A 19553-nucleotide genomic window follows, 5' to 3' on the forward strand; every position below is an offset into this window, starting at 1 on the left:
ATTAATGAAATATGATAATAATGAGTCAGAAAAATTAAAATACTGCTACTAAAATATTTAGAGAACATTTTAGTGCACACTCACTTGACTTTGAGTTCTTCAGTGAAATTATGAAAGGCTATGGAGAGATTAGGTTGAAACAGTCATTCTATTATATAGGGTTATAATGACTTAAAAAATTTTGCTTTTGAAGTAAACTGTGTTCTTGACCACAGATCATGCATGCTATCCAATAAACAACACAAAAGCAAGGGACAGGTAGGGGCAGAGGTCAGTGGTAGCTCTGTGGGTCTGATCCTCAGCACTCAAAACAAAAAGCAAGGGGGAGCCAGTGCAACCTATTTACTACTGACAGTGGTCAAAATCTTCAGTAGAACTTACTGAAAAGAGTTGAACTGCCAGACATTCTTAAAAGGAAAGAGTTGGGAGTATTGTAAGTGCACATGAAGGGTTCCAGTATCACCTTTTGTTAAAATATTTATAAGCATTAGAGTTTAACAAACAGTTCCTCTTTTGCAACATAAAAATCAGGACACTGTGCAGTTATTTAGGTTCCAAATAGACTAATTTTAGTTATATTCAGAAAGGCACCAAAAGTTGACAGTGCTCAGATGTCACTAGTAAATCAGCAGCAACGTGGAGGGCAGTGGATCACCTACTGGAGTGACCATCAGAACCCCTTGGCATGATTGGTGAAGTACAGATCACTGAGTTTACTACCAGAGATTCTGGTTTGATTAACCCAGGATGAAGCCAAAGAATCTGCATTTCTAATAAAATGCAAGCTGAGGGGCTGGGGATGTGGCTCAAGCGGTAGCCCGCTCGCCTGGCATGCGTGCGGCCCGGGTTCGATCCTCAGCACCACATACCAACAAAGATGTTGTGTCCACTGAGAACTAAAAAATAAATATAAAAAAAAAAATTATCTCTCTCTCTCTCTCTCTTTCTCTCTCCTCTCTCACTCTCTCTTTTAAAAAAAATTCTTTCTCTCTCTCTCTCCTCTCTCACTCTCTCTTTAAAAAAAAAAATGCAAGCTGATACTGCTGGTCAAGCCACCACACTAAGGGCCATTGGTACAGAATACAGAACACACTGGTGCAGTGTTTCTTTTCTTTTGTTAAGTCCAGGGTTATGAAGGAATGAGGATGGAATCCAAGGCCTAGGGCATTCAAGGCAAGTACTCTACTACTGAGCTATATACTCAACACTTTTTTATTTTATTTTGAGACATGGTCTCTCCAATTTTGCCAGGATGACCTCGAACTTTGAATTCTGCCTCAGTCTCCCCAGTAGCTGAGATTACAGGCATGCTCCACTATGCCCACTAGTCTAATAGCTCTTTGGCTTTACATTATTATACATTATTGTTATCATTTGGTGTGGTGTGTGTGTGTTTAAGGGGACTGAACATGGGAACCCACACATGCTACGCAAGTGATCTACCATTGAGCTATATCCCAGCCCAACCTTGACTTTACATTATGTATCACCTAGGAAGCTTTCAAAAATCCCTCCTTTTTCTTGGCCACATCTAAGATCAATTCATTCAGAATTTGGAAGCACAAGCCATGGCATCAGTATTTAAAAGAAAAAATTGAAGTAATGGGCTGACAAGCTTGAGAATACTGATATCAGTGAAGATTGTCTTTATGTCCACAACTGGTTGTATTTAAAAAAAAAAAATTTAGTTGTAGATGGACACAAAACCTTTATTTATTTATGTATTATATATTTCTTTATTTTTTTGTGTGTGCGTGTGTGTGGTGCTGAGGATCGAACCCAGTACCCTACATGTTAGGCAGAGCTCTACCATTGAGCTACAACCACAGCACACCCCCCCACACACACAACTGGTTGTTAAGAAGATATATTTTGGAGGCCAGGGTGTAGCTCAGTGTTAAAGTGTGGGTTTAAATCCCAGCATCAATTTTTTTTTAAAGGGATGTGTTCTGTAAACCACTGAGCAGAATCTCTGGGTGCTGTGGATCTCAATAAAAGATTTTATTTTCCTTTTCCCATTTTCTTCAAAAGTAATCACAAGAGATTGAAAAAGTAAAATCTAATTTTGTGTCAGAATGTATCTGTAGATCTGAAAGTAAGCTGAGTTCTATATTTGTGGATTACCAGTTTAAAAGGAGTGCATATAAACTAGTTATATTTTTCCATATTTTCTGTGAGAAATAACATTATTTATAAACCCGGTGATTTATAAAGGTTTGGATATGCATCACTTGTATGTGTTGGAGGTATATTTTATAATTCAATGAAATTTCATTGGTTTAATTTAGAAGTCTCTTATGCAAATATAGCTACAGGGAAAGGAAGAAGATGAGGAGGTGATTAAATATGTCTAAAACAGTGGTTCTCAATGTGTGGTCCCTGGCTGGAACAGCATCATCTGGAAATTTATTGGAAATGTAAAAATTCTGAGGCCCCCCAACCCAGATCTAATGAATCAAGAATCTCTGGGGATAGGGACCAGTAATCTGCATTTTAACCAGATTGCCAGGTGATTTTGATGTGTAAAGTTTGAGAAACACTAAAGTATTCATTACTTCAATGTACGTGTAAGAATCAAAGGGATAAAAAGCCTTATTAATCTAATGTGCTTTTTCTCAGTAGTTACACAGACCCATGTTACTCTAATCGTAGCTACATTCTTTTAAACTCCACCCAGTTCTCATTATCTTTGCATCATGTGAGTATAATCGTGAAAGCAGAATTAACGGACAGGGAGCATATCTGGGGAGAGTTTATTCTATAAATCCCCTACGATCAATTTTAATCTATTTCTGTTTTCTATTCAAGATAGAAATAATGCCATGCAAGTGGACTTGCAAAAATAACTAGGGCCAGGTGTGGTGGTGCATGCCCAGTGATTCCGAAGACTGAGGCAGGAGGGTCACAAGTTTGAGGCCAGCCTCAGCAACTCAGTGAGGCCCTCAGCAATTTAGCAAGACCCTGTCTCCAAAGAAAAATTTTAAAACTCCTAGAGATTTAGCTCAGTGGTAAAATGTCCCTGGGTTCAAGTCCTAGTACAAAAAAAAAAAAAAGAAAAAAGAAAAAAAAGAAGAAGAAGAAGGGGAGAAAAAATATCACACAAAGTTGGAAAGAGGCATAGTATTAGCAGCTCCAATACTAACCTTGAATTGTCCTCTTGAAGAATGCCTTGCAGGCTTCACAGGACGCTACCCCGTAGTGGTACCCAGAAGCGATGTCACCACACACTAAACACAGTCTCTTGGGCATCGAGTTGAGCATGTATTCGCACTTGGTCTGGGGGTCTTCAACAATGGTGCTGGAGCAGTCATCATACAGTTTCCTGACAGGCCCGCTACCTCCCAGGATAGGAGCGGAAGGGTAGAGAGGTGGCGAGTCCAGTCCGTTCTGATGGCCATTCATGGTGGAACTGTAGCTCCCGCTGGCGTCTGAAGAGCCACCAGGACTGTGGTGGTTGACGCTGTCCGTCAGGGAGGCTGGGCTGGAGGGTTCCGTCTTGATGAAGGACGAACAGCTGGAATCAATGTGTCGATCTTTGTTTGACATTCTGCAGAGAAGCCTGAGATGGAGGGAGAGAGAAAGAGGGAGAGAGAGAGAGAGTCAGACATGGAGGCCAACTGGGTTACAAATAAGGAGGTGGTAAAAAGGTAAGGGAAAGTTGAGAGGATTTAAAAAAAAACCCACAGGAAGAATTTTGCATGTTAAAGACATTGTTCTTTGAGAGTGCTTCCTGAGGGCTGGGAGATGCACATCATTCATTCTCTAGTCAATATCTCTTGTTCTACAAGAAGGTAATCAGTGTAAGGGCCTGACAGGGCTACATCAGAGAGCACAGACAGGCCATAAACAAAGGCTCTAAAGGGTCCAATTGCTTTTATTTTACCTTTCTCTTGGAGAACCACTGTCAATATATAAATCAGCTCTCGAGATCCTAAATTTATCAGTAGAAGAGGTAGGGATTTGCAAAGTCTAAATCATTTCTAAAACTGTATTTATCCTCACCCAGTCTTTCCTTCCACCTTCTGGTACATTCCGCATCCATTTTATTATGAGCAGAATCAAACTTCTGTCTTTCAAGACTGAACAGATGATCCTTAGCTCTGTAATTACTGTTTGTCAGCACGCTTCCATAAGCATAACTGTGTCTTTTATTGATCTGACTAAAACACATAAGGAATATATCCTCAATTGCTTTGCTTCCTTATATAAATTGCTCTATCTCCTAGCCATTTCACAACATATAAAGATATCAAGCACGAAATTCTATCCAATATTTAAGGGTTATTTCCTAAAGTGCACAAAACTTAGGAGCACTGATTAATAAGTATGAGCATGTATTTGTGTCTTTTTGTGTGTGGTTTGCCCTTATTGTAACAGATGAATTAGTAAAAGTCATTTGTACCTTCAGTAAACCTGTGAGTCCAACAAATCTAATACGTCACATTCAGAAGGGTAGAACTGTATCAATTTTTGTCCTGAAAATATGAGATTTGAAATGGTACCTCCACTCCGCCCTGTACATTTTTCCCCAATAACATCATATCTTCTGAAAGAAATAAGATGAAGCATCTAATCTGACAAACTACTTCTCTTATCTAGAAGAAACATATCACTCATCTTCTTCTGTGGAACCCATAAGTGATTGGATTTCTGAAAAGGTAATTAAATGCAAAGATATGGTTGGTCTTATTGTCTTTCCGCTTAGCCATAGGGTAAAACCCCTTTTAGCAAGGCCCTCTGAGAACCTTCTGAGAGACCACCATAGAAAGAAGAGGTGACAGTTGAGAAAGGACTTAGATAATTGCTTCCCTGTGTAAAGCTGATTTATGGGATTCCCACTGTGTAATGGTCATTCACTAGAATTTGGGGGAGTAGTCACAGTATAACCAAAGGGATGCAATTATCTCTTTCACTATAAATCTAATGATATTTTTTCTTTGTACAAATTTCATGCTATCTGCCAGGTCTCCCTTCTCCCATTGTTCTGCTTCTTTCAAATGAAGGGAAAGATGGAATTCTCTATCAGGAATGTTCACCTAACTGTTCCACGCAGGGAGTCTCAAGAGCAAAGCATTAAGGACAGGATTGCTTCCACCCAAATTCATGTTAGTTGGGAAACTGTGCTCTGCTCCCTCAAGTCAAGCAATATGGGGATGTGCAGAATGCAAACAGGAAGAAGCAAGCCACCAAAATATCTCCGTGTTTTCACCCACCCACTTGGGCTGTCCTTCCCTCCCCAGAGCTAGCAGAAGAAAAAAATATCCCCCTCGCCAACCCCAACAACAGAGTCCTCTCCTTTCTGCATCTGCTGCCTTGTAGCCGTCACTGTTAATGAGTGTTGTAATTAATAGATCGCTCTCCTTGTCTCCCTGCTTGCACTCTGGGCTGAGCACTTTCCTCAAGTCAACGTTTGAAAGAAAGCGGGTCGGCACTGACTTGCAGCAGGCCTGTGAATTCCTTTTAATTTAGAGCTCTTATACCACCACTTCACTTATTACCTTATAATTACCAGACTGCGCGCACATACATTATGATCTTAGACTAGAGTTAGAAGTTATTAGGCTACTAAACCATGGTTGCTCCCCTTTCCTCTCTCTGGCACTGAATTTCTCACAGCTATGACAATTAACTCTTTCACCATCTGCCTGAAAGGCACTGTTGGAAAAAAAAAAAAAAAATTTTTTTTTTCTCCCCAAAGAGGAGTTGCTTTGAGTTGTTTGAGAACAAAACACACTCCGAGGTCCCCTGTCCCCTGTTCTTTTTCCCTTTTTCTGCATCTTCTATGATCATTTTTTTTAACTCTATTCTGTTCTTTTATATATATATATATATATATATATATTTTTTTTTTTTTTTTTTTTTAAGTTTTCGGCGGACACAACTCTTTGTATGTGGTGCTAAGGATCAAACCCAGGCCGCACACATGCCAGGCGAGCGCGCTACGGCTTGAGCCACATCCACAGTCCCTTCTGTGATCATTTTTATCGCAGGTTTTCCCCCCTTGGGCTTTTTCTCATGGACTTCTAAAATCTACAGAACTCTCAGTTTAAGGAACAAGGTCAGAAATTACCTCTTTGTTTATGGAAGAGTTATTTGCTAAGTCACCCAAAGTGAATGTGTCAAATGCATGCTGTTTATGTCTCAGAAAAATGGGGTTTCTCCAGCCAGCTGTCTCATCCCCAAATCTCAGTCCATACTTTACAACATCCTGGATGCACACAAGGCAATTTGGGAGGAGTCACTGCCAGGGAAGTCCTAGGAATCCTGGAAATATCTTCTAAATGAGGTCTGGCCACTTTGGCTATAAATGAATGTGAACAAACTAGATTTGTGCTCTAAATTGTTCATGGTTCTTTTCCAACATGAACTGCTTCCTTAATTAATACCTTTGCCCAGTGGAAATACTAATAGGGTTAACACTATTCGAATGCTTTTTTATATGCCAGGCATTGAGCCTCAGATGTTCAGAAATTTCCTAAATGTCATGCAGCTAGGAAGTAGTAGAGGTAGGATTTGAACATGTGTCTGACTCCAAAATCCAGAGCCAAAATGCCTTAATGTCAACTAAGTTTTTAACAGAAGTATCATTAAAAAAAAAAAAAAAAAAAAGCAGTACAGGCAAGGGTAGAGGTGGTGCACACAGAAATCTACTGCTTTTATTTCTCAGCAATTTCATCTACCACTCACCCATGAGTGGAGAGGGGCCCAAGGGGAGACCACAGGGGCTGCAGGTCTGCCTTATTGAGTCACACTCCCATGGCCTGGAGTTACACCTCAACACAATCCCTGAAAGAACACAGTTGTCTCCTAATTACTACTTAGCTTATTACACTGAACACTTCCTAGACACCATTGCATTATAACCTAAAACCACAGCGAGTCTTAATTCTCTCGCTCTCTGTCTCTGAAATTCTACAGCTCTATTATTCAAGCCTGAAATATTCACAACTATCTATAAATTCAATTGTCAGCTGGTGGGTTTTATTCTAGACTTCACTTCAATCTAAAATTAGAGGCACTAAAATTCACATTAACTCTAAGAGGAATGTAGTGAATAAGACTTTATTTCAAAAGAACACCTTTTTGTCAGAAAGAGCCATTTTCAAGATGATGGCTTTATCTGTAGCCAAAGAGAATAAGCCCAATTCCACATTGTGCTGTTAATGCAGAAATTTTAGGTCACATTGGATTAATAAAAATCTAAATTTAGTTAAGAATTATGAATAGAAATAACACGTGTTGAAATATGTGGGAAATATTTATTTTAAAGCCTTGGTACAGGTTATTTTATTTTATTATCTTAAGAGGAATGATGAAAAGGACAAAGTAGTAAGATGAACTGCTTTCCAAAAGCTTATGAATTAATACCCCAAGATAAACAGGACAGGGAAGCTACTATGTCAAGAATACCATTAGGGGAATGGGGATGTAGCTCTGAGATAGAGCATTGACCTTAGCTTGCAGAAGACTTGGGTTCGATCCCCAGGACCACAAAACAAAAACAAATACAAGAACAAAATGAAACAAGCTTAACATTTGGTTTCTATGTAACAAACTAAATTTAAAAGTTTCCTGAAATTTCAGTGTTGTAAACAGCATTTCAATACAGTTAATGACAGGGTCTCAAACAATTCTGATCATGTCCCCCCACCCCATAGAGGAACCCATTTCCTTACCTTGCTTACGGGTAAACAAAGATAAAATTTATCTTTGATGTTAGATACAACAGATAGGGCAAATCAAGATTCTCAGTGGCCAGGCTATTTATAAATATAATTCTTGAGTGTTAATTAACTGTGTATGCATGTGCATAGAGGGAGAAAGTGAGAAAAATAATAAGAATTAATTTAAGTTGCTGCAAAAAAAATAAAATCTGTAAGCTAATATTCAATTTATAAGTATCAGATTGTTTTCAGTGATTCCTCCTAGATTCAGGTAAATGTATGAGCTTGAATGAATGACTATGAATTTGAATTTTCATACACATGTGTAGATGTCCAGGGTGGTTGATATTTCAATGAAAGGACTTAAGCTTTTTATTTGTTTATACTAATATGACAACATTTCATAACATCATATTTTTAACACTTTCTTCAAAATGTTTTTAAACAACTCTATTTCATCCACTGAATTTCACACAAAACTTGTAGTTCCCCACTAACAGTGCATGAAATTCTCTTTAGAAGTCTCATCTGACACTTGTGGCAGGTCATCTTAGACCTTCCTGATTATTATCCTAAGGCAAAATCTTCTGTAATATTTATTAGACCTATTCCAATGACAGACACGTTCATAGCTAAATAGGTGTCAACCAAAACAGTCACCGTTTTGGCTTCTTTGTCATCCTGGAGGTCCTGAAAAGATCTCATTATTACAAATTCCAAATTCTCTAAAAATGTTTTTCCAACACATTTGTACATGGACACGGAAGCCAGCAAAGCTGTCCATTTACAAAATACAGCATCTCTCACTGAATCATAGAATTTTAGGGCTGGAAAGGAAGGTTATTGAGTCTGGCCCCTAATGACTACCTGTTCCAACACAGGAATGAATCTAAGGGTTCCTGAATCTAAGGGGATTGGTTGGTTTTCTACCTCCTGAAATGACCAAATGTAATATTTAAATATTTTTGTTTAAGAAATATATATATCTATTTAAGAAATATATATATATATATAAAATCGGGAGTATCCTAGAGGGTTTTTGTTGTTGTTTTGTTTTTAATGCTTTTAGGAAAAAAAAACCTTCAGAACACACCACAGCTCTCTGAAGTACAGGCTTCAGAGCCTATGACCCCAGCAGCTCCCATGGCAGCCTGAGTTACAACTTCAAGCATGCTACTTTACAATGAGCTCCCCCCCACCCCCCTGCTTCAACTAATTGCACTCTCCTAAAGTGGCAAAATGTGAATCACTTAGTAACAAAATGGGCACCAGCTGCTATTGTCAGAGAATGGCGATGCTGAAGAAAGGGAAGGCAACCGAATGAAGTGTCATGTCAGAAATCAACCGTGCAACGTGTGATTTGAGAAAACATGACTACTTTACAGAGACAGGGTGTCATTATGGCATCACAGTAATACGATGCTTTGACAACTGCTGGGTCTAACATATCATCATTGCATTAAGGTACACTGGCTTAGTTGGGGAAGGAAGAGAAAGGATTTTTTCTTTTAATAAGAAATATCTTAAGGTCTGCCTGGTTAACCTAATGGAAGGAGATCATTAATTGTAAAAGAAGAATTGTTAATCCTGACCCATGCGCTCAGGAAGATAAAAACACATGGGCACACACATACTTATGTATAATTTGAAGGTCTTCTTTAACAAACACTGAGGCCCATCGAATAGAACAGATTTCTGCATCAGGATCTACGACCACGCAGTAAATGCTGCTTCTTGGTATTTTGAACAAATAACTTGTGCATTTTAGTCCAAAAGACTCTTTCCAGTTTACTCCATCAAGAGCAGGAGAAAGAAAACAGCTGCTTCCCAAGCTGGTGCTTAGCAGCTAACAAGAGAGGTGGATACACAGTGTGAAGACAAGGGGCCGGCCCCTGAAAAATGCATTGGAGCTCCTATCTAAGCTGAAAGCACTCCCAACTCTGTGAAGGCCTGTCTACTACACCAGGAAAGGGAACAAGGACAAAGAAGGGACATTAAATTCACGTCTGGGCAGTCATGGAAAGGAACCTGTCCATGAATTAGAACTTTACACCTAATGACTAAACACTTATTTAAAAAGACCAACAGAAACCTTATCTGCTTTTAGGGTCCTGGAATTCAACAAACGTTTTTCTTACTCAATTTTGTTCTGACATAAGGTTCATCAGGTATCCTGGTCTAAGCACCGAAAGCCCCTTTGTCCCAGGTTTTCCAGGATGGCTGACCTCCCAATCAGACATGGAGAGATTACCAGAGACGCCTATGTAGTGATTTTTGCTCTTATACCTAAAGCAAAGGAAGTTTAGAGAATATTTTCAGAAATGAAGGCCCAGAGAGATGTCAAGAGAAATGCACTAATGAGAGTACAAAGCTAACAAGGTGTTGTGACGTAGTCAATGCTAGAAGTGCCACAGAAACACTGACATCCATTTTCTCTAAGCCTTAGGGGCCAGAAGCCACTGCTGATTGCCTTGTTAAGTTACCCAGACTATTTTAGATGTAGAAAACTGTGGTTGCTTCAATTTCTACGGCCAGGTGATTTCTTATGCTTCCTGGTTGATAAACTTTATTAATGGGAAAAGAAATGGTCCCGTGATATCACAATGTGTTGCACATTATGATTGTTGACAGTTTCTGTATTTAAGGATTCGATCTGATGCAGAGGCGCTTAGCAGTGTAATTTATCCTTAGCTGGTTTTCTTGGACCTATTTCAATCTGGGGGTGAGCATCTCTTGTTTATAGCTCTAAATACAGTAAGTGAGCTACTGGCAAATCAATAAAATTGTTAAATGCATAATAATGCTAGGTAATTGCATACATGATGTTTTGCATAATTAACTGTCTGAGCTTTTCTTTAATATAATGGGCACTCATGTAATATAGAGTAGCTGCAAGTCTATAAAACATACACAGTTTATATGAACCATGATTCTGCTTAAAACTCTGGCTAATCATCGACATCGGCTTTGAAGGGAGCGCTCTCCTCCACTGCCAAGTCCAAATCAATTCTTATGACATTACTTTATAACTAACATGATATTTAACTGATGATGGCTATTAGCTATTATACAGATTGCATTCAAGCGCCGTAACAGTAGGGGGGAAATACCATTTAGTTTAAACAAACTTCTGCCATGTAATCAATACTATTGAGGCAAATTAAGTGTTTAACAAGTGTGTACATTTGCCCTAATGCAGCTTAATTAACTATGTCCTCACAACTGCCCAACTATACAACACCTACAGATCTTAAAAGAAAATCTCAAGAAATGCCGAGTCTGAAGCTCAGATGCACAACAGATGGGAAAAAAAGCATTTTATCTCTGATCCCTAGTTATATTTCTTACTCTACACAAGTTACTCTCCTGGGAACCAAAAGCCTCAGAAGCCAGAAGGGCTTCAGAATAGCGTGCCCTACAGTCAACTTACTTGGGTAGTAAATGTCCTAGTGATGACTGGGTCACCATCCCCAGGGTGGACTGAAACAGTGCTGGGCAGCGGGTGGGGACATTGCTTAAAAAAAAAAAAAAGGTTCTTGGAGGGTAAAAAACTGCATAAGATAAATCATCGAAATGAAGCTTACGATATATGCTGAATGTAACATTTATTCGGTCTTAGAGATTTACTATGCCATGAGCAGACCTCCTCTGCAGTAAGCTTTCCAGAGGAAAGAAATAGTCTCCTACTTCTACAAATCTCTGGTCTTTCAAACAGAAATATGGATCAATAAAGTGAGCTTGTGTTCAGACAATTCCGGCTTCAAGCAGTCAAGGGGTATACTGAAGGGAAGTCAACACAACAGGGGACTGACAGCTAAATGAAGACCTTCTCACGGCATCTCACTGGAGAAGAAATAAACAGACATTCAACTCATAGAAAGTCTATGCACTGATCTTTACAAATTACAATCGAATATAGATGCTTTACACACATACTCCAGTGATGGAGTTCACAAATCAAATCCAGGTCAATGAAAGTCTTGGCTGCCTGAATTTCCCTTTCCTATTCTGTTTGCTACACTGCAACAGGAAATAAGAATGCTATCAGGAGTTGATGTAAGGATATTGAGATCACCATATCGATGTCACCCTTTACTCATTAAGAAAATGTTTTGCAAAAGCAATTACAGTTACCCATAAACCAGCTGCCTCCGCTGAGCTAGGCCAGTTCACTTGGAGTAGGACGCTAAGACCTCCTCTGAAATTGGGTGAATTACAGTGGTGAGAAAATCTAACTGTTAAGAAGGAATCATTGTTGGGAAGGGGAAAAAAGAAAAGGGATGCTTTAAGCACATATGAAAATTTCCATATTTGAGGGAGATTTGCAGTACAACTGGAGATATCAAACCACATCTGTCCAACAGCAGTTTGACTATATTTATACTTTTAACTTAATAGCTTAGTCTGCAACAGTTAACATCTGGATGCAAATGCTGCTAGTCTTGGTGATCTATGACAGCAGGGGTTATGATTATATTCTGTTGGTATCAGGTGTTGTCCAGCTGAAGTAGGAGAGCATGGGGGGGGGGGGAAGGGTGCAGCAGCTGATTATTAATTCTAAGAATCCTTCTCCTGTCCTCTCTTTTTAAACATTTCAGTGAGCTAGCAGCTTGCAGAGAAGGTGAAACTAAAACACACAAGCCACTATTTGCAGGCAAGGAAAAGTTATGTATATCTACCCACATATTCAGTTCAAGCCATGGAAATGACTAAGGATCTGTTCTGTGCTAAGAAGGGCTTTGTAAATAGGGATTATTGGGCAGTGAGACAGCATCCAGAGAAGCCAAGAGAAGCCTTCAAAGAGCCAGGAGTTCAGATGAGAGGAACTTGCTTGCTGGTTTTTTTTTTTTTTTTTTTACATTTGAAAGCTCCCAATATAAATATGCAGAGGAAATTTTCTAAATCTTATTTACCATTCTAAAACACTGATTTTAAAAAAATCAATCAAACAAACAAAAACAAGTAAAGCAGAGGAAGGGGACCAGTGGGAGGGATAAGGGGAGGAAAAGGAGAGGTACTGGGGAGCAAAAGTGACGGAACTATATTCTATTGTGCACATATACAAATATGTCACAACGAATCTCATTATTACAATTATAACATGCAATAATTTTTTTAAAGGCATCAACAGAGTTCTCTCCCTTGCACCTGTCTTCTCCATTTCCAGGAGACCTGCCTTCTCACAGCACTGAACAGACCTGGGCCCTTGTCTCTGGATCTGGCATTATGTAACAAGTCACCACACTGCCCTGATCTTAGTTTTTTTTTTTCTGCACTTCTCAAAAAACTTAGAAAAACCTTGTTTCAAAATTAAAAAAAAAAAAAAAAGGGAAAGAAAGAAAGAAGGTCTGGAGGATATAGCTCAATGGTAAAGCATCCCTGGGTTCAATCCCTGGTATCTCAAAAAAACAAACAATAACAAAACACTGGCCTATGGCTCAGTTTGGACCTTTGGAGCAATGATACTAAGGCACAACCAATTCATAGAAAGTCACGCACTGATCTTTACAAATTGCAATCAAATTTGTAAAGAGCTATGGAAGGGTGTGTGTGCGTGTGTGTGTGTGTGTGTGTGTGTGTGTGTGTGTGTGTGTGTGTGTTTGTTGCTGGAGAAGAAATAAACAACTCATCACAGTAAAACTGCTGCCGCCACACTTAGGAATCATTCCCAGTGGGCTGTGAAAGGACAAATAGAGCAGCCATCATTCTGGGGAGCTAGGGAGCAAGACTCCTGGCTTTTTCCTAGAAATGGTTCTCTTTTTGCTCATTACGTTTTTGGTGGGAGGTGCTGGCGGAAAGGGCAATTCCCTGCAATCAGTGTTTAAGTGAATGTTTGTCCCAGTGTGTGACACCATGCTGTCAGCAAGCGGCAGGGAGCCGTTGAGTTGTTACTACATTTGATTTGACTGCCAGTAGGAAGCTTCATTTCTACCAACTGTTAGTTGCTCGCTCAAAGAATCTTCTCTTCATTTTTGGAGTGATTTTTCCCTCTTTTCTATTTCCTTTTCCTGGACACGTTGGGAGCCCAAATGCCACGTGGGTTTGTAGTGCTTGTTTCCTGAGCTTGTCAGACCTCAGGACCTGGACCTAAGGGGTCTGCACAATTTTTCAATATTTCCAGCCTCTCTATGAGAGGTCCTAAGACTGAAGATGGCATTTTAATTCCAATGTCCAAGATTATCACAAGGTCAAACAGGGCAGCAAACTGGCTCTGGCACACTGTGGCCACAACTTTTACTTGGTGGGTTTGTTTTAGCTGATGGAGTAGGTATTCGTGTAACCCTTTCCATTTTGTTAAAATTAATTGCTATTTTTGGTGATTGTATTGGATACCTTGAAAAAAATTTTTTTTTCTAATTTGGTAACTTTATTACACCAAATTTTTTTTTTCCTCCTTAAAATAATGATATTGGTCATTAGGATATTCAAACAGTGAGCTCAAATAGGACCTCTGACAATAGCTTCTGGCAACCCAAACAGCATTTGGGGAAAAAATAAAAACATATGCATGAGCAATAAGAATGGGGAGGAAAAAAAAATCCCTAAGCGATATCACGAAAATTCAGGCTGAATGGAAAAGTAATTAACACTAAAGAGCTAAAACTGTAATTAAGAAAAATTTCATTACGGGGAGGCAGGTGAGTGTGTTTTTCTAAATATGACAAGGTGCTGTGTAAAAATAAAATAGAAGCAGGTTTCGGTGAGTGAAGCAGGAAAGCCATGTCTTTAACCAGATCAAATTCTCGAAATTGGCTGTCAAGACAGGATTGTTGTGATTTATACCCGTCTATCAAGTGCAGGAACAGGAGAGACAGAGAGAACAGAGGCAAGCTGCTGTCGCTGCCATTCGCAAAGAGCCTTTAATTTCCACAGCACCATCTGTTACCAAATCTAATTCACATTCCCCCTTAATCTGGTTTAGTTCCATAATACTAATTCTTCCCCAATCTTTATGAACACAAACCACCAAAAAAAAAAAAAAGAAAGAAAGAAAGAAAAGAAAAGAAAAAGGTGAGAAATTGAATATTACAGAGTTAAGGTGTTAGGGCTTTGGTGACTTTCGTGAAGCATGCTTCCTTCTATTAAAATGTATCCCTGGTAAAGGGATTTGTTTTCAGCCAATGCAGAGATATGGAATTGTTCATATTTGGGGTTAAAAAAAAATGATGATATAAAAGTAGGCCGGGGACATGAAAGCAGAGGTTGTCATAAAATACAATTGTTGTCAAGTTTAGTCACTTTCAGAACTGGCTCTAAAATCACTTTGTCATGGTTTTCACATAGAGAAAGCCTGAAATTATATTTTTGTTAAGAAAATACAAGAGGGTGATGTGTATATTCAGAAAGAGGAGAGAAAGGTAGGGGGAAGTCAGGATAAATGAAAGTGGGAAAAAAGAAAACAAACATATTTTAAAATAAAGAGATGTCTATGGGTAAATACACATTAACCTCTCTCCAGCTAAGATTCTATTAGCACATACTTCTGATTCACCATCGCATCCACTCTTAGCCAATATAATAACTGGCATTCACAATAATGAGTCTGCAGAGCTATAAAATTATAAAGTGCTTTCTGCATCAGAGAAAGATTAAACTATGCTCAGTAAAGATTTAGTGTTAAATGTATTTTATTGCTTTCTGAGTCTGTGAAAATTTGTTATCTCTAAAGGCAATAGTACATAAAGATCTACAGGCATATATTACGAAATGAGAAAAAGGTATGGTTTGAACACTGGCGTGAGTTTTGATTACACTTTTAGTCAACTGGCTTACTACCTAATTCTTTTATGAACATTAGAAGAATTATCCATTGTTCTGCAGAACACTAGCAGGATTACATGGTGTCATTCCCTTAGTTTCAGTAAATACTTGGAAAGACTATGATAAAAATATTTATATTTATCATGGATGTGATTATTATCCATAAATATATTAATTACAGAAGACTTTAAAGTCCATCATTATTCTGATAAATGTCTTAACATACTTTTTTAAGTTTCAAATCTGTTACATGAAGATGTATACTTTTAATAAAAAATTTTTCATTTTACTGAAAGTTATAGAGATATTGTCTCTATAGCTATAGATTAGCTATAGGGATACTGCCAACTATTAGAAACAATAATGTCTTGATTTTTAAGAAATACAAGAGAGATGTAAGACAATAATCTGTGTTATAAGATTGCTAAAACCAAAAAACTGGAGACCAGAGAAAATGTTTACACACAAAAATACATACATACTACATGTATACCACTATGAATATATCAATGCATATCATAAACAAATATAAGGTTTATAGAAGTGATAAAATAAATATGACAATACTGTTAAAATTTTGAGTATTCCTTGAAGAATATGCTGATTCTCATATCTCTAAGCTATATTACATAGTTTTTAAAGTTTCTATTACAGTGGTACATGAAAGAAAAGAGTTTTAATTTCTTCACACACATAAAAGTGGCTAAAATTCTCAGAACTGATAACTCTAAGTGCTGATGAGGATGCAGAATAGCTGGAACTCACACATATTGCTGGTACAGTATAAACCAGCAGTACCTCTTTGGAAAAAAAAGTTTGGAAGTGTCTTATGAAGTGAAATAGACACCAAATTACAACAATCCCACTTCTAGATCATCACTGGAAGTGAAAACATATTCTTTAAAGAAAGAACTGTATAAAAATGTGTGCCTTAGCTTTATTCATAACAGTTCTGAGCTGAGAACAAATCAAAACATCCATCACTGACAAAAGGATAAATAAATTGTGATAGGTACGTACACATACATGTGCACTCAGCACACACACTCACATACATACAAATATATATATATATATATATATATATATATATATATATATATATATATACACACACATACCCACACATACATAAATACACAGAGGATACTAGTCAATAATAAAGAAGAAATGAAATGTGATAAATACAACATGGTTGGATCTTAAAGACACTCTGTCAATCAAAAGACACTAGATACCAAAAAAGGAGCACACTGTAACATCCTGTGTCTGTTCTAGAACGAGAAGAAATAATCTATCATGATCAAACTCACCAATGGTTGCCTAGAGCAGAAAATGGGAATGGCCTAGAAAGGGACATGAGGAAAATGGTGTTTATCTACAACAGTTGTCACTTCTTATCTAATTGTACAGTGAAAATACCTTAATTATTTTTGTATGTAATATCTTAATGTTTTGATACGTATATTTTATCTTCATAAAGTTGATCTAAACAAAATTTTGAAGAAAGGCTAAACATAATGACTTTTTATTACTAGAAGTTACCATTAATTCCTATATGCTCTACCAGACCTTAAATAACCAGATCTAGAGTCTTCTTCATCAGCATCTGGTTCTACTTCTCATTCATATACAAGAACATGGGGGGTTGAGTTGACTTATTCAAAGATTCCCAGAAATAGAGGCAGAATCTACTCCAAATTCCAGATTTCTCTCTTTTTTTTTTTTTGGTACCAGAAATTGAACCCAGGGGTGCTTAACAACTGAGCCACATCCCCAGGCTTTTTGATTTTTTATTTTGAGACAGGGTTTCACTAAGTTGCTTAGGGCCTCACTAGGTTGCTGAGCCTGGATCTGAATGTGTGATCCTCCTGCGTCAGTCTCCTTTGCCGCTGGGATTACAGGTATGTGCCACCACATCCAGCCCAGATTTTTCTTAGACCATATCTTTTTCTAACTTGGACTCACAGTGAAGAATAGTATATTGACTTAAAGGATAAAGATATTTTTCTATCTTTTTAAATAAACTTTTAAAATACTGTGACCATCCACAAAATAATTCCAAACATCTGTGTGTACATTTTGGAAACAGACGAAGCTTATCTGCCTTCATTTCTCATTTCTTCCCCCTAAAATATGATAAAATAGCTTTAGCAAATATGCAACATACAGGTAGACCTAATGTGTCAATATGAATTACTCAGGGGGGCCTTTAAAAAGTTGGTTGGATTGGTTTTTGAAATAAGTAGATATTATAGGAGGTAAAATAAAGAAAAGTTTAAGATTTAGAAGTGGAAATAAGAGTCTCATTTGAGTTTTCAAAAATATGGCTCAGTTGTAAGCATGGATTCACAAAGTAAAAAGTGTTAGAGGAAAAATGACGATACATAAAACCTGAGTAGGTAAAATGATATCTCTGAAAAAAATGCATAATTTCTAAGTTGTTACCTGGAGAGAATTTGCATGGGAACTTACACAAATTTAAAAATGATTTCACCAACAATTTTCCAGATGCTTCTCAAGTAGAAATATCTAGCAAGTAAGGGACTAAATCACAGAGTACATCTCTCTCATCTTCAACTTTCAAGCAAGTGAAGGTACTAGCTAAGGAGAAATAATTACACAGATAATTCTTGTTTTCCTGAAAAGAGGCTTTCACAGAATAATAAAATTATGTTTATTCCCAAAGACAAATCTGGCCAAGTTTGCCATCTCTCTCTTCAAATAGTTCCACACACTCTCTTGATGACAACTAAGCCACTATACCAAGGAAGCTAGATCTGGCCTGTCTCTGAAACCCAAATCTTACTTCTGCCAGACTTTTATATATATATATATATATACACACACACACATACATACACACATTATTTTTATATATTATCTATATAATTATATACATTATAATTATATTAAATATGCAATATATATTATATATTTATATATAATTCATGTGTATTTAAATATATTTTATATGTGTGTATATGGATATTCACTTATGTATACATATATGGACACACACACACATATATCTATATACATATATATATTATATGGGGTTTATAATTCCCCATGCCAAAATGCTTTTCAAATTGTTTTTCCTTCTCTCTGAAATGCATCCTACATCCCCCTTGCCCTGGGTCCTATCATCTAACCAGTTTCTACTCATCAGTAAAAGCCCAGCAAGCCATTCCTGACACTCCTTAAAGTTCCCACAGCACTATGGACCAACTTCTACACTCACACTTTAAAATGTGGTTTTTAATAGATACAATTATGTTTCCATCTCTCCACTGGAGGAGAAAGACTATCCATTAGACACTTTCTATTCCTAAAATTTACCCCAGTGCCTGGGTAGCTGAATAAGTAAACCAACCATGGATTCACACACACAAAGCTGTGGACTCTAAACGTTGGAGGACACATATCCTCAAAGGTTGTTCACACAATCTATGAGATAAAACAAGAATCTCAAGAATCTCTGAGATAAAACATTAAGCATAGAAAAAGCTATTTTTACATCTTTTAGGTCATAATAAACCTGGCAAGAGATTTGATTCGAAACAAAACAACACAGGTCTGTGAGGTGAAGTGGCAAAATAAATCTAAGATGTTTGAATTAGAAGATCTAGTTCTGAGTTTACCAACACTGTCATTTATTTAAGGTGATCTCCGATATGTTATCTACAAGCCTAATCTGTTAAATGGAAAGTACATCTTATTGTGAATTGTGGGAGGATTACAGAAGAGTCATTTGCAGGCAGAGAACGGACTTTAGAAGGACATCAGTGAGCAAGAAGAAGAAAGAAAAGAAAAGAAAAAAAAAGAAAAGACAGTCTCAGGGGAGGAGGCTCCCAGAATTGGGAGAGTGCAGGACCAGCTGAGAGAATGAACGAGGAGGTGGTGCCGTAGAATACTGGAGGGGACTCGGAATCAGCAAAGGCTTCAGAAAATAAATTGGGAACAGACTGTGGAATGTCTAAGTACCGTACTACATGGATTAGATATCACATTGCACCAAAGGGAAGCTACTGAAGTAACTAAGGAGAAAAGAGACATGACCATATGCGTGTTTTCATTAAACACAATTCTGGCTCCAGCAGCGTTCATTCAGAGACTCCTATTATA

At 37.7% G+C, this 19553-nt stretch overlaps 1 protein-coding gene across 15 annotated transcripts in view; it reads right to left on the reverse strand.

Moving 5' to 3' along the window:
- Esrrg (estrogen related receptor gamma) overlaps nucleotides 1-19553 on the reverse strand; it is a 595402-nt gene that overhangs the window by 179171 nt on the left and 396678 nt on the right. For all 15 annotated transcript variants that reach the window (XM_078022829.1, XM_078022828.1, XM_078022826.1 and 12 more), the window contains one exon: nucleotides 3144-3559. In XM_078022829.1, coding sequence (XP_077878955.1) covers nucleotides 3144-3559 — 416 coding nt within the window. The remainder of the gene's footprint in view (nucleotides 1-3143; nucleotides 3560-19553) is intronic.

This window comes from Ictidomys tridecemlineatus, chromosome 10 (genome assembly GCF_052094955.1).
Source record: "Ictidomys tridecemlineatus isolate mIctTri1 chromosome 10, mIctTri1.hap1, whole genome shotgun sequence".
Taxonomy (NCBI): domain Eukaryota; kingdom Metazoa; phylum Chordata; class Mammalia; order Rodentia; family Sciuridae; genus Ictidomys; species Ictidomys tridecemlineatus.